The 15842-nt window shown below is 44.7% G+C and overlaps 1 protein-coding gene across 2 annotated transcripts in view; it reads right to left on the bottom strand.

Annotated features, from left to right (window-relative positions):
* FRAS1 (Fraser extracellular matrix complex subunit 1) overlaps window positions 1–15842 on the bottom strand; it is a 425396-nt gene that overhangs the window by 61481 nt on the left and 348073 nt on the right. For both annotated transcript variants that reach the window (XM_037051016.1, XM_037051015.1), the window contains exons 45-50: window positions 15429–15617; window positions 13839–13958; window positions 13372–13551; window positions 4263–4387; window positions 3842–3982; window positions 1826–2053 (exon numbers count right to left, since the gene is read on the bottom strand). In XM_037051016.1, coding sequence (XP_036906911.1) covers window positions 1826–2053; window positions 3842–3982; window positions 4263–4387; window positions 13372–13551; window positions 13839–13958; window positions 15429–15617 — 983 coding nt within the window. The remainder of the gene's footprint in view (window positions 1–1825; window positions 2054–3841; window positions 3983–4262; window positions 4388–13371; window positions 13552–13838; window positions 13959–15428; window positions 15618–15842) is intronic.

The following is a 15842-nucleotide window of genomic DNA, read 5'->3' as shown; positions in this document are numbered from 1 at the left end:
GGCTTTTCAATCTGTGGCAACCCCATCTTCTAAGTAATTCACATTTTAAAAATAACAAGGTCCCTCTGGGGACCTGCTGTGACCTTTTATATTTATCAGAGAGGCAGCACTCCTGCTGATTTATCCTGAAATCTTTTTCTCTTCTGAAAGTCATGCTACCTGGAGAGCAGCGACCGCTGGGGAGAGAGAAGAAAGTGAAAGCGGTGAGATGCCAGGTGGTGCTGCTGGGCAGACACGGAGGCGAGGGAAGTCCTGAGAGCCGCCCCACCCACAGCTCGCCCAGCTGGGGACGACCTTCTCACAGGCTCCAAGGGATGCAGCAAGAACATTTTTCCACAAAAGAAACTTTCCCTCTTCATCAAAGTATGAGAGGAACATTGCAGGACAAAGAAGCTGACCCTTTGGCAGTTCTGGAAGCAAGGTAGGCGTGATCATGTAGCTGGCTAAGACGGCCTCTGCAGAGTGAGAAACAGGTGTCTGAGATGTGGGAGTGTCCACACGCAGCTTTCACCAGCGCTGCAGTCACTCCCGGGGCGGGGTTATAGAACTGCAGGAGAATGAGGCAAAATACCAGGGAAGGTAGTGGAGGGGCTCTCTTGGTGTTTCTCCCAGACGCCTGTGTATTAGAAGGGAACAATTCTCGTTAGGAAGTAAAATCCTGATGGCTGAATGACCTCCAAAGACAAGTCTTTACCTGTTTCACAGGCTGGTCCTAAAATGGTAGCACTGAGGAGGATGGTTACAGCCCCAGCTGATGGGTGTTTCCTCTGTATGGCTCTGGGCTAAGTGCTATCTGTACACTGCAAAGGTAGGGACCACCCCCATTTTACAGATAGGGAAGCCGAGGCTTAGAAAGGTTAAACGACTTACAAAGTCACAGGGCTAGAATTTAAATCATTGTCTTCTGGATGTAAAAGCCATACTCTTTTGTTTTTTAGGGAGAGGGGGGAAGAGAGAGAGAAAGAGAGGGAGAGAAAAAAAACATTGCTGTGAGAGAGAAACATCGATTGGTTGCCTGATATGCACCCCAACCAGGGACTGAATTGCAGCCCAGGCATTGTGCCCTGACTGAGAATTGAACCCTCAACCTTTCAGTTTATGGGATGACATTCCAAACAACTGAGCCACACTGGTCAGGTCAAGCTACACTATATGTTTTTAATTTTATAATTTTCTTTTAGAGAAAGGAGAAGAAAGGAGAAACAGAGGGCAAGAAGCATCGATGCAAGAGAAACAGTGATAGGCTGCTTCTCATATGCTCCCCAACTGGGTCAAAAGCCGCAACCTAGACATGTGCCCTGACCTGGAATCAAACCAGTGACCTTTCGCTTTGTGGGATGACGCCCAAGCGACTGAGCCACACCAGTGAGGGCAAGTCATCAAGAACTGTTAGTTCTCCATTAGACTGAGAAACTTTGGCTGATTGAGGGAATATATAAAAGAAAAAGACAATCTAAAGCACTATGATATTACTGGAAAAAAACAGATGAAAGAAAAATTAAAGGACTAAAGGATGGGTAAAGGGAAAGGAGAAATAATCAGAATAATAACAGTAACTACCAACTTCTATTGAAAGTGTTCATGATTTGCTAAATCATGAGTTAAATACTTTGTGTGGATTACCTCTTTGATCCCTAGCCTAATTGAAGCTGGTGATTGTTATTGTACCCATTTGACAGACGAAAGTATCTGTTCAAGGCCAGTTCATAAATGACAGAACAAGAACTCAAACAAGGCTATCCGTGGCCTTAAAATGCCACGTTCTGCTCCTGGACAACCTTTGGAATGCTTTGCTATGCCTCCCTTTCCGTTGTTTTTACCTCACCTCTTTCCCGCCTTCTTCAATAATAAAGAAAGGATTTGTCCCATCGGCAACGGTGAAAGTGAACCTGTCTTTGAGGGAGTTGCTGCCATCGTGGCTGTAGCTGACCCGGTTCTGGTAGACGTCTTCCATGGTGAAAGCGGAGATGTGCTGGAATTGCTGCCCATTGGTGGTTCGCTCGATCGTGCCGTGCCGTGGGGGCTGCACAATGGTGAATGCGACAGACTCGGCCTGTCGAGGAGATGAAACGCAAGAGGAGAAGGGAGATTCTTAAGAGAAACCAGATGTGTCCTTGATGGCCAACAGGTAGTCAAGTATAGCCAAGCCTAAAGACATTTATAAAATGAGGATTGTATTTTCATTATAGATAGCAAAAATAAAGCTCAGGAGAACAATTATATTGGTTCCTATAACTGAGTTTATATTCTGGTGTCTTCGGTTGTAAGACTAAAATATTTAAATTTATCCTTTGGGGGTCAGAGGGGAACACCTAAATCCTTAACCTCTCCCAGGATGATAGGAACTAGACCTTTCAATACTATGCATTTCCTTTCTAACCATTTCCCCCCACTTTCCCAAAACTCATACACAGAATCCCACATGCATAAGAAGTTTACTTCCCATTTCTAATCACTGCTTCTGGGGTGACACACAGAGAAGCCAAAATAAAAAGGAAGAAAACCCCACTCAAGACTTTACAATGATTTCCTACCAATTTAGAATAAAATGAAAAGGGCTGACCTGGGCCAACAAGGCCCTTTGTGACCTGGTCCCAGGCCTCCTTTCTGGACCCATGCTTCCCCTCTCCTGCTTGTTCACTGGGTTCCACTCTCTCGGCCTCTTGTTGTAACTCAAAAGTTTCTAAGTACGTTTGACCCCAGGGACGTTGCACTTCCGGTTCTTTTGCACACAGGGATGCTCCCAGATGACTGCATTGCTTGCTCTTCTACATCATGATATCTCTGCTCCTCTGAGAAGGCTTCCCTGAGCACACCGCTTGAAACATTACACCCACCAGCCCTGGCCGGGGAGCTCAGCTGGTTAGAGCATCATCTCAATACACCAAGGTTGTGGGTTCAATCACCATTCAGAAGATATACAAGAATCAACCAAGGAATGCATGTAAGTGGAACAACAAATTGATATTTCTATCTCCCTTCTTTTCTCTCTCTTTCAAAAAGAATGAATAAAATAGCACATCTATCAATCTCTATGTCCTTTATCTTGCTTTCATTTTATCAGAGCACTCACACTATCTGACGTGGTAGTACATGTTCTTCCTTTAGTGTCTGTCCCCCTAACCAAAGGTTGAAACCCCCTAAGGCTGGAACTGGATGGGTGTTGTTCCCAGCTGTCTTCTGCATCGAGCGCAGAGCCCGGCACTGGAAGGTGATCAGTACTTGCTGACAGAGTGAACAGATGAATGAGTGAGTGCTGGCACAGGGCTAATTAATAAATAAATGCTGTGGTGCTTTATATGGAGGCTAAATCACACCAGGAGATTGCACCCTTCACCTGGAGCGTCACGAGAATGAGAGTTCCGCCTCTGCAGGCCCCCTTTTACTGGGTAAGGCCTCGCTCCCTAAAGATACCTAAGTTGTAATAGTTAGTTGTCATCCAGAGGAGTCTGAGTGAAGGAGGTAAAAAGAAGGGAAAGATGTGTAGGTACCAAAAGTCCTTGTTCGTGTGAATAAGGAGTAATGAAAACATTTGTAAAACATCATCGACCTGATTTTCTATAAATCATGATAAAAATTCGGCATGTTAAAATGATTGTTACTTGGGATTAGGGTTTCAGAAAGGGTTTAAAAGCAGTTTGATTGCAAGTGCACCCATTTTCTCTTTTCCAGAAGCAGGCCGTAGTCTCTCCTGGGTTTTGATCCTTCAAGGATACTTGTACTGCCCTCCCCACTCTGCCCTCCCCACCTGCCGTCCTCTCGGGACACACAGTCACAAAGCAACAGCTGTCAGCGGATCAGCCTCTCACCCAGCCAGAGAACCCAGAAGGAATGCTCTTACCTCTGTGTCTGCATCCACGGCCTTGAGCTCAAACTCTGTGATGGTCTTTCTCACTCCCTCCTGTACCCGCATCCCCAGGTTCTGTACAACGGGCAGTGAGTCATCCACAGGGCGAATAGTGATACGGAAAATCTGAGTCACCTAGAATGGCACAAACGTGCAGGTTGGAGGAACACATGCGCTCAGCCCCACACAAGTAGAAGGCAGGGGCCCTCTTCCTTCCTTTTCACATCATTCCTGGCAAGTCGGACTGACCAGGAACTCAAATATGAGTTCCCTTGGGCAAGAGCCCCAGGGGCTGTCAGAAGCTGCCTCTGGCCTTGGCTGAGAGCAGGGGGAAACGAAGCTCTGAGAGCACCAGTGCTCTGCAGACTGCTCTGTGATTTGCCTTTTCAAGAAGCGAATGGAGTTTTTCACTTACCTCATTGACTCCATCTGACAGCGTAAAGCTGAAGGCATCTGAGTGTTTCTCGGACTTGCTGGAATGGATATACTGAATGTTTCGTGAAGTCAGGTCAGCCTGAGTAAAGGAAGTAATCTGGATACCTAGCAAAAGGAGAGAAGAGAAACAGAAAAGGGATGTAAGAATGCTAGCCATACTCTAAGGCTAGGGACACATCATAAGTAGGGTCTTTTGTATTTGTCTCATAGCATTTATGTGAGGGTCTCTCCTCGAGACCCTGTGTTGGGGATGTTTGTGTACTTGTTTTCTATGACAGTGTATGTTTTATTGGAGCACATGTTAACTTAATTTGTACTCAGTAAATGTTACTCTCCTAGCCCTGGCTGGTGTAGCTCAGTGGATTGAGCACAGGCTTGCGAACCACATGATCACAGTTCGATTCCCAGTCAGGGCACATGCCTGGGTTGTGGGCCAAGTCCCAGCAGGGGACCCACAAGAAGCAACCATACATTGATATTTCTCTCCTTCTCTCCTTCCCTTCCTCTCTAAAGATAAATAAAAAACTTTAAAAAATCTTTTAAAAAATGTTACTCTCCTCTCCTTTGGGGTTTATGTATGCAGGTCAAATCTGTGAAAGGGGGAGCCATTGCCTTCTTCCCCAAACTCCTCTCCTAGGTTAAATGTTCCCCCCATAGCCTCACAGTCCTTTCTAAAAGGCTGCCCTGATTTCTAACGTTGTGCAGTGGTACAGCTTTTGAACTCTGGACTAACAGGGCTTGGCTAAACCTAGCCTTGTTTCTGTGATTGTCAAGGCTTCCCCAGCCTCCATTGTTTTACTGGATATTCTTCAAGGTCCCTTTCAAGTCTCTCTCTTAAAAGGCCCCTCTCAAGGTCGATGATTCTAGTTTCTCATATACCACTTTAGCCAGGCTGACAGTGAATTTACTGCGTGACTTGGGGCTTTGAACAATCAGTCTGAATCGACTCAAAAAGGGCCTACGTATCTGTTGTCCTTTAAGAGCACAATAGAAACATGTTAAATGTTTTCCAGAGTCTTTTTAAAAGTGCAAAGATCTAAAGTGATTTTTAATAATGCCAAAGTATCCCACAAGTGAATAACATCTCTATGGTTATATGTTTATTTTTATTTTTTATTTAATAAATTTTTATTGCATTTTTTCATTACCATTTAGTTCCCTTATACCTCCCTCCTTCCGGTAATCACCACACTATTGTCCATGTCCGTGAGTCCCTTTTTCCTTTTTGTACAATCCCTCTACCCTACTAGCTGTTATCGGCTCTCCATCTATGAGTCTGTCTCTCTTTTGCTTGTTAGCTCAGTTTGTTCATTAGATTCTACATATGAGTGAAACCATATGGTATTTGTCTTTTTTTGCCTAGCTTATTTCATTTAGCATAATGTTCTCTAGGTCCATCCATACTGTTGCAAAGGGTAAAACCCTCTTTTTTATAGCCCAGTCGTATTGTATTGTGTAAATGTCCCATAGTTGTTTTATCCATTCATTTACTGATGGGCACTTGGGCTGCTTCCACATCTTGGCAATTGTAAATAATGCTGCAATGAACATAGGGGTGCTTATGTTCTTTCAAATTAGTGTTTTGGGTTCCTTTGGATATATTCCCATAAATGGGATTGCTGGGTCAAAAGGTAGATCGATCACTATTTTTTCAGGTGTCTCTATACTGCTTTCTACAGTGACCGCACCCATCAACATCCCCACCAACAACTGTGGAAAGGTTCCCCTTTCTCCACATCCTCTCCAGCATTTGGTTGTTATTTTATTGACGAGAGTCATTCTGACAGGCATGAGATGGTATCTCATGGTGGTTTTAATTTGTATTTCTCTGATGATTAGTGATGACCACACACAAGAATAAATTCAAAATGGATTCAAGACTTAAATGTTAGACCCCAAACCATAAACATTGTAGAAGAAAACACAGGCAGCAAAATCTCAGACATTGCTCATAGCAATATTTTATCAGATATATCTCCCAGGCAAGGGAAACAAAAGAAAAAAGAAACAAATGGAACCACATTAAACTAAAAAGTTTTTGCCTAGCAAAGGAAATCATCAACAAAATAAAAAGACAACACACAGAATGGGAGAACATAGTTGCAGACACATCTGATAAGGCATTAATATCCAAAATTTATAAAGAACTAACAAAACTCAACACTAAAACACAAACAAACAATCCAGTTAAAAAATGGGCAAGGGACCTGAATAGACACTTCTCCAAAGAGAACATACAAACAGCCAATAGATACATGAAAAGATGCTCAATATCACTAATCATCAGAGAAATACAAATTAAAACCACAACGAGATCTCTATGTTTTTAAGTCTGACAACATTTGGTGCAAAATTCTTGCTTCCATCTTAGGGTTCTGGGACTTATTCTCTGGCACCAGCCAAGACTGAAACAGCCCCTCAACACCAATTCTCTGTGTCTGACATGGGTGTTGAGGTGTTAATCCACTTAATCTAATCCTTCGGTTTGGTCCTGCAATTCATTTGCTGCTGCCCAGGGTTTATTATTTGTCTTTGAAATCCTGGCAAAATCGGTTTAGCTCTTCTGTAAAACCCCCCAGAGATTCTACTTTTATTGTGACAGCAGTCTAACAGCTGTCTTAAAGAAATAACAGTAAATCTGCACGGTTTATATTTGCATCTCTCTTATCATCTGAAATTTGTTGCCCAGATACAATAGGTCCCCTATATCAGGGCATTAATTTTTTGATGAGGCATTTTATATTTCTGTGCTTGCTGCATCAGCTCTTGACAGGCAAAAAAGGGAAAAATGTAGCCCCCCTGTCTCACAGCTTTGTCTTGCGGTTTGGACAGAAATCCATACCATTCTTTAAAAATTTAATAACTTCAGGCTGGCTGAGCTGAGGAATTTAAATCTCTTCCCCTGCTGTGACTCCATCCTCGTAGCTCATGGGGAAATACTTGTGTGGGTTCTCACAGTCTACCGGTCACTTAATTTACTCTTCTCTTTATGGGAGTCTAAGACTGATTGATAAAGGTGATAGAATTTTCCTTCCTCTTGGGAAGGAAGTGACAGGATTGATTTTTTAAAAACATTTTTATTGAGAAGAAATGGACATATAATAAGTTGCACGTATTTAAAGCATACGATTTCTTAAGCTTTGGCACACCCATAAAACCATCACCTTAATCAAAATAGTGAACATATCCATCACCCCACAGTTTCCAGGTGACACTCTGTAATCCTCCATCCTTTCCATCCACGACCCCATCCCCAAGTAATAAATAAATTGCTTTCTGTCACTCTAGATTAGCTGGCATTTTCTCTAACTTTTATAAATAGATTCTATCATATGTCCTATTGTATGCATGGTTTCTTTCACTTGGCATAATTTATGTTGCAATTTATCTACATTGCAGCATGAATTAACAGTTCATTCCTTTTCATTGCTTATTCCATTTTGTGGATATGTCATAGTTTGCTTATCCACTCACCTGTTGATGGACATTTAGGTTATTATAAATAAAGCTGCTATGGTCATTTGTGTACAAGTCTTTGTACAGACTTAAGTTTTCATTCCTTTTGGGTAAACATCTAAGAGTAAAATGGCTGGAACATATGTTGGGTATAACTTTTTAGGCAACTGAAAAACTATTTTCCAAAGCAGGCAGTACCCCTTTCTGTTCCCACCAGCAGGGCCTGAGAGCTCTAGGCTTGTTCTTAGTGGGCCTTTCCCAGTTCTATCTAGAAAACACTGAACACGTAAGCATGTGTAAAAATACTATTTTAGGCTTCCTTATATATCTTAGGTTTTATCTTTTAACAACTCTGAGAGGTCAAGGCTGGCATAGCACCTCTGTTTTTACAGATTAGGATACTGCAATACCATCAGAAAGGCAGTGCGACCTTTCCTAGGTCACACAGCTACCCGGGGACAGAGCCGAGACTGGAACTCAAGGTGGTCTGACTCCAAAGTTGATGCCTACCAGGAGTTCTTTCTGTAAAACTCATCTAGCCTTTTCAGACTACACCAGGAGTCTCTTGGATATCATCTTTCTCCTTTAATTTTTTCAATATAAAAGTAATATATGCCTTTTTAAAAAATGTGCAAAGCACAAGAAAGTAGTAAAGAATCACAAGAATCACTCATCCATCTACCACTGAAATACCAGCACTGTAATACTTGTGAATTGAAGTGTTTCTTATACTTTATTAACTATAACCTTTTTCTGATCTTAAATATTGATTTTGATGGGGTATTTAATATTATCATTTGAATGATATCAATAATTAAGTGCCAGAGGGTAATACACTGCATCTAGAACGTAAGCTTCAGGGAGACAAGCATTTTGGTGGTTTCTTCACTAATGTGGACCTAGCATAGTGCCTGGCACACAGTAGGTACTCAAAACATATTTGGTGAATGAATTTAGTTCACTAGCTGTAATTGATACCTAAGAGGCCCTACTGAGTATAGATTTTTTAGTCTCTCTATTTTTTTCAAGTTTAACCTTTGCTAATTGGGCATTGGAAGACCTCAGCTACTCAAGATGGTGTTTCTAATAACATACTCTCCCCACTGGCTGTCACGGCAGGTAGTTACCGTTTGAAATATCCTGAAGGCTTTTAATCCCACTGAAGGTATTTGCAGTCACTGACCTGCTGGCTAAACTCTGTCTCTGGCAGTGTTGTGGAGACCTACGTCAACCCTGTCAGTGTTTCCAATTCCCCTGGAGGTCCGGCACATTAGAGAAAATCCTGTCCAGGTCAGGGGGGTGGCGTGGGGATAAGCGCCTCCCTGAGAGGAGGTGAGGGGATCGCCCGGGCCTCCTGCATCCCGCACGGCTGGAGAAGGCTCTGTGCATGCTGTCCGTGTCCCTCTGGGAGAGAGGGAGAGGCTCAGCCCTTCTGCTCCAGATTTTCCACAAAGCCTCTGGTTATTAGCTAAACTGTGCCCCACCCCGCCCCCAGAAACTTATATGCTGAAGTCCTAACCCCTCAGTACCTTGCATGTGACATTCCCTGGAAACAAGATCATCACAGATGTACCCGGTAATTAATTAAGATGAGGTCACTAGGGAGGTGCCTGACCCAGTAGGACTGTTGTCCTTGTAAAAGGAGAAACTTTGATACAAACATACACATACAGAGAGAACACCAGGTGAACACGAAGATGGCCACCTATAATCCAAGGAGAGAGGCCTGGAACAGGTCCTTCCATCAGACGGAACCTATTGCACTGACACTGCACATGGACTTTCCAGTGGCCCCGCCTGTGAGGCAATACATTTCCGTGTAAGCTGTACAGTGTATGGTATGGGGCATGGCCACCAGCAGGCTCATACACCTCCGCTCTCAGGGGGGACCCACAGGAAAACAATGGTTGCGTCCTATTTTGGTTGGTGTCCTGGTACTGAGACAGGCTGAGATAAGAATACCTTTGCTCAAACATCACTTTGGGGGAGTCTTTCCTGACTCACCCACCCCTCTCTCAGGCAGGACTTGCTGTCCTTTGGCTTCCACTGTCCTCTGTCATGTGCTGTCACAGCTACTAAGGTGCAAGTGCACCTGTGTATTGCATGTCTAGAACTTCTGAAACGGAAGTTTCCCCCTGCAGCAGCTCCACAGTAAGTAACAGTGAGGCCCAGTGCTGTTCCGGAGACTGCTGGATTCCAGTACCACTCCTCCTTGACTTGAAACACAGGGCTCCCAACTCTCAGCTAAGCAACTGCATCCCAGCTAGAGTTCTTGCCACTAGGATGTGACCAAAGTGACGTGTGCTCTTCCAGTAACACTCCTGGAAGGAAACAGATGGGGGCTCCCTGGCCTTCCCCCCACCTGCTGCTCCCTGGGGAGTGACAGCAATTACAAGTAGTTCTTAGACCAGAAGTGGGAGCACCGTGTTGGGGTCACCAGACTGTGTGGACCACCTGCCTCCTGATTTTTCTATGAGGGAAGATAAAACGTCTTGTTTCAGGCACTGTATTTTGAAGCCTGTTTATTCCAACAGCTAAGCTTCTGTCCTAATAATTTAGTTCTTTTCTCTGATTTACTAAGAAAAAGAGAATCTTTCCAGCCCTTGACCTGAGGGGGTGGCCACTTCATCCTTGAAATGAGCACTTGCGGGCCTCGACTCGGCTCTGCGGGGGAAGGAGGCTCGTGGTCTCTGCCTTCCACACAGTGTGCATGGGCAGACGGCTGCTACATCTCCCCAGGGGTGAAAAGAGGATCTCCACAGCCCCCCTGTCTGTCTGTCTGTCTGTCTGTCTAAATAGAACAACCAATTACCACCGGTTGACCAAGAAAGACAGCGTGAAAATAAGTTCCGTTCCCAGTGAACCATGGAGAAGATGTCTGCAGACACTGGTGTCAAGAGATCATTGGAAGAGGCATCTCTTCCAAAGCAGCTCAGTGCCTGCCCAACAGACACTGCTCTTCCCAGAAAGACCAGGGCCAGCACAACCCTGTCTCCCAGTAGAGCGTCATCACCCACTGAGACAAGTGGGCTGAGCGGCTGCTGCCCTTCCAGCTGTGGCCAGTTGCCTTAAGAGAAAGCAACGAGTCATCCACATGGACTTCCTCTGAAAGGAGACCTTGGACATGTACAAAGAATCAAATGCATGAAAATATTCTCACTTAGGGAGACTAGGAAATAGAGGATGATGGAGAAATGCTACAGAAAGGACTCAGTGTAGGGTTCCTGCCCTATTAGCAATGGGGAGGGGCCTCCAAGAGTAACAGGGAGGGGACTACACCCTGTATCTGGTCTACCTAAGAGTTACTAGAAACAGGTGAACTGAGAAAAACTGGTGGGCACGGGAGACTGCATGGATTAAGAAGTCAAATCTGGAGGAACAGAGCAGGTGAAGAAAGAGTCCCAGGTAGAGAAAGCCATCCCCCTGTTTTGGGAGGGCATTTTCTGAGGTGGAAGGAGAAGTGCGTTCACCTAGGGGTTGCTCCCTAAGCAGCGCTGGTTTGATCTTGGCAGTCAGAATTTAAGCCTAGTGATGCTGAGACTGTAAACACAGAAAAGGCGAATTTGGAGCAGCCTCACACGGGACTCAACACAGCCTGGGGTCAGAGAAGAGCGAGGGCTGTGATTTAGCAGCACGCAGGCTCAAATCCCTTGAAAGCCCTGTGCGGCGTGCATGCAGTTGCTCACACAACAGCCAAGAGTCTGCCCTTTCATCTTTGGAGAGATACAATCAGTAACCTGACAGAATTCTGGCAGAAGCAATTAGCTCATGAATTAGTTATCAAATATCTCATGCAGCCAAGGTCTTGAGAGTGCTGATCTGCATACTTCTCCGGGGAACTGGGGGACAAAAGGGTACTGCACCGGCTTTCATTTGCATTAGGGTTTTGGCCAATCTGTCCATCCCTCCTCCCGCCCTCCTACTGTAGGCACAGAACACTCCTTGCTCCAGCATCACTGTGCACCTGGCATGGTCTGCCTTCCTCACCTCCACCGCCCTACCACCTTCCACCTCTGGAACTCATCTTCCACCACCCTCTCCCTCCTTCACTCTGCCACAGGTGCACTGGTCTCCTCGCTGACTCTAGTGTGCCTGGCTGATCCTGCCTCTGGATGTAACCCTCGCTGATTCCTCCTTCTGGATTGCTCTTTCCTTATCTATCAGCTTGGCTGGCTCCCTTCCTTTCTTTAGATCTGTGCTCAAATGTCTTCGTGTTATTAGGGAGGCTCCCCCTTACCCCATGCCCCCTGTGCACCCTGCCAATGCCCTTATTTCTCCCCCACACTCATCATCAGTGATATATACTGTTTTTTCTTTTTTGATATATGATGTCAAAATATCAGGGAAAGTAATTCCCCTGTTTCGCTATTTTCCTGGTTGGATGAAGACTCTGTAACCTAACCTCAAAGAAAAGCAATGAAGATCTAAGGCTCCTGCAAGTTATCACTGCCTGCATGATGCATGGAATAAAGACAATTCTACCTTTAGACTGTTTATTCAGCAAGTACCTCTTGTCCTTCACCTCCCTTCTACTGCCAAGTTCTGTAGTTCTCTTCCTGGAATTCCTTCCTTCCATCCCTCCTTCCTTCAAGCAGCCATTGTTCATTGAATACTTACTAGGTACCGGGTATGATTTCCTACATTATTCTTACCTACTGCACCTACTATCCCCCCCCTGGGTGAAGCCTCACTGGCTCCCATCTGGCCCAATGTGAAACTTCCTACACACTGTCACTGCCTCGTTCCTCCTTTTTTTGGTTCATCCTGGTGGACACCAGGTGAATTTCACTCCCTTTCCCTCCTCCAAATTCTGCAGGGACTGCCTATTGAATGAAATAGAAATTACTTATCTAAGCCTTGAAAACCCTCCATAAAATGTCCATTTCCCCAGGAGCCCTATCTATTTCTATTTTTAGAATATATGCTTTAGCTAAACTAGCCCAGACATTTTTTAAAAAAATGTGCCCACATGCTCTGGAAATAATACCATTTCTGTCTGCCCAGACTCTGTCTTCCAAGGGCACTCGTAAATGCCTCCGCTGGCACCTTCCCAGCAGATGTAGCCTCGCCCACTTCTGAACTCTTATGACACCAGCTTTCTACAGTTCTTAGCACTCCTGCCATCGTCTTCCCTGAGTTATGGTTATCTGCAGGAGAGAGGTTCCTTATCTCACCCAGTAGAAAACTCCGGAAGGGCAAAATTGTATTTATCTTTTTTTACTTTCCCCAGCAGCAGCTACACTAGAATTTTGCTCAGTACATGTGTTCACTTGCTCTTTGCTGGATTAAATTGTTAAGCGCAGTGCATTACACCATGCCTGGTGCTCAGATACTTTAAAAGAAGATCAGGGTACAGTGTTTGCCCTGAAGAAACTGACAATCTAATTATGGAGACAAGATCGCTTACATAAAACGGTAAATTTTTATTCAACTTTCAGCAAGTTATGATTGAGCATCTACTGTGTGCGAAGTATAACATAAGGCCATGTATAATGGTCAGGATCAGTGATGCAGACAATAAATACCAATAAAGGCAGATTCTAGGTGTACGTGTACACACGCTGTGGCTCCCCCCCAACCCCCCTTACCAAATGCCTGGTTTTGGTTTGATGAAGCAAGAGTAATAGGCTTACCTGGTGATGCTGCGTGCTCCAGGTGGCCCAGCTGGGGCTGTCTGGTGATTCTGTAAGTCAGCTCTGCAGGCCCACTCTCCTGGTCAGTGGCAGAGAGCTGCAGAGTGGTGATTTTCTTCACTGAGTTTTCATCCAAGACCAAACCTTTATTGGTGGTGATGACTGGTGGGGATTTGTCCTCTGAAAATATTAGAAGTAGTGATTTGAAATGGGATATTTCAGTCTCCTTTCTTCAATTCTAGACCTGGTACCCACTGGTAAGATCAGAACAGCCCTTAGACCTGTGCCTCAGACAGATGGAGAGAGAGTGCCCCAGGGAGCCAGAGTACCAGACAGCAGGGATGTGATTCCAGATTTCCTTACCAGTTGGGTAAAGGAAAGGATCGGCCTCAAGGTATTCACAGTATAGACAGACTATTTAACCTCAGAACTGCCGATGTATTGTTAGAAACCCAGTGCCCCCTTACCTAAAACGATGATGGAAAATGACTGGTTGATCAACCTGTTGCCTTCTCCATCAGCCACATCAAATTTAAAAACAAAGTTCCCACCAGATTCTCCTTTTCTGTGACTGTATTCTACTTGGCCTGTAAAAAGAACAACAACAAATCAGGATTTGCTACTGACTTTGTTTCTGAAGTGCAAGGTGGAAATTCGATTGCTATCCACACCAAGGAATCAATTAACACCTTCCTCACTGTGACATTGCTTTTGACATTTTAATCTAAAGTTTTCATTTCTTCCTTTCCTCTCCCACTGTGGACTTCCTCATAAACACCCCTAGATTAAAGTTGTCCTGAACAGCGCTGCTTAGGGCTGAGTCTCAGCTTCTGGGGAAGAGTCGGAGAAAGTCACATGAATAACTAGATCAGCAAAGTTGTTCACGTGGAAAATGTGCAGTGACCGCACCCATGTCACTGGTGTGACCCTGGTACACATCCATATCCCGGGACAAGGGGGCGCAGTGCTGTGGCTCACGTTCTCCCAGAAAGCACCACTTCCAATTCCCAAAACAGCCTTCAGTCATTTTTGGAACAACATGAGAAATAACCAACCAACAAATAGATAAACAAAGTAAGTCAACTCTACGTAGACGTCAGAAGGATCCACAGGGAGATGTGCGTGTGTTACGTTGCTGTGAGCCCGCAATGCTGCTTCTAGTACCTAGCGATGGAAGTATGGCCAGATTTTTGAGAAGAGGTGCTTGGTCTCATTTTTCAGAAAGAAACACTGATACAAGAAATAATTAAGGACTTACTAGCCCATTGCTTATTCTGTCTCCTTAATTAAAGTACAGACAGGGGCAATGAGAATTAGCCATGTTTATGCATGAACAGGACCCTTATTTCTGCGCCTTGGGGGCATATTTGCACCTTTAAGCGGAATCGTACATCATCACATGATGTTGGATTACTCCCCCCACCATGTGTAACTTCCCCCCTTCCTCCCCCTGAATGCACTGTACAGTGACTATGCAGCAGTTAACATTTATGCTTTTACATTACATCAGCATTTCTTGGAGGAGGGATGAGCTATGTAATCTCCCCCAGGCAGCTCCGATTTATGTCCTTCCATTTTGCTTAGTTCATTAGCTTGCGCTCTTTGGGGGAGCGGAAAAGAGATATAAATTGTTCACCTCAGGCAGGCAAAATTTTCACCTAAATCCAACCCAATTTACTCCTTTTCCCTTTTCCTCTCTCTTTCACACTTCTTAGCATCACAGCAAGTCAAATAATTTTCCCCCCTCTCCAACAGCCCTAAATTTTATCAGTGCTATGTCAAAGAAAGACATGGACAAAACTAAAGGCGGGTAGGATAAAGGGTGGGAAGTGGGGAGGGCTGGGGTAGGCAGACAATGACAACTGTACTTGAACAACAATATAAATAAATAAATTAATTAAGATTGAGGAGGCAAGAAAGGAGAAATGAAGTTATAATTCAGCTCTTATTCAAAACAAAGACTATGTACTGCCATAGGTGACCAGGCATTTAACTCCCGCTTTGCTCTTGTGGGTGGAGTCTGTGAGGCCTGGGGAGGCAGAGGAGACCTGGCTGACCTTGGCTGATGTCAGCCTGGGTGAACCTTCGGACGGGGCCTCTGACAGAGATTTGCTCCAGGCTGCCACGCCGCACCATCTGCAGGTGCCCTGCTCTAGGGTCTTCCTTCACGATGTATGTCACCTGCCTTTCATCTGAGTCAGGGTCTGTCACTTTCAAGTGCTGTTCTGTGATGCGTGCAGTAGACCCTGGAAGGGAATAAGAGACGTAGGTCATTTTGCTCATTGCCTTTGAATTGGTTGTCAGATCATTTCAGGAGACTGGAGAGTAAATTATCGCACATTCTCTGGGTCTGAGTAAGTACCAGGTGCTTGGCCTTCTGTTTCCAGCTGAATAAATGTTAATTTCCCCAAGTGAAATAGTCCCAACCTCCCGATTTGCTAATCGTCCCTTGGGTTTAGATCTGGGCGCCA

Source organism: Sturnira hondurensis, unplaced genomic scaffold, assembly GCF_014824575.4.
Source record: "Sturnira hondurensis isolate 20B ecotype Veracruz unplaced genomic scaffold, ASM1482457v3 Scaffold0007036, whole genome shotgun sequence".
Lineage (NCBI taxonomy): Eukaryota > Metazoa > Chordata > Mammalia > Chiroptera > Phyllostomidae > Sturnira > Sturnira hondurensis.
The sequence above is the reverse complement of the archived record's forward strand: the minus strand, read 5'-3'. Positions and strand labels throughout refer to the sequence as shown.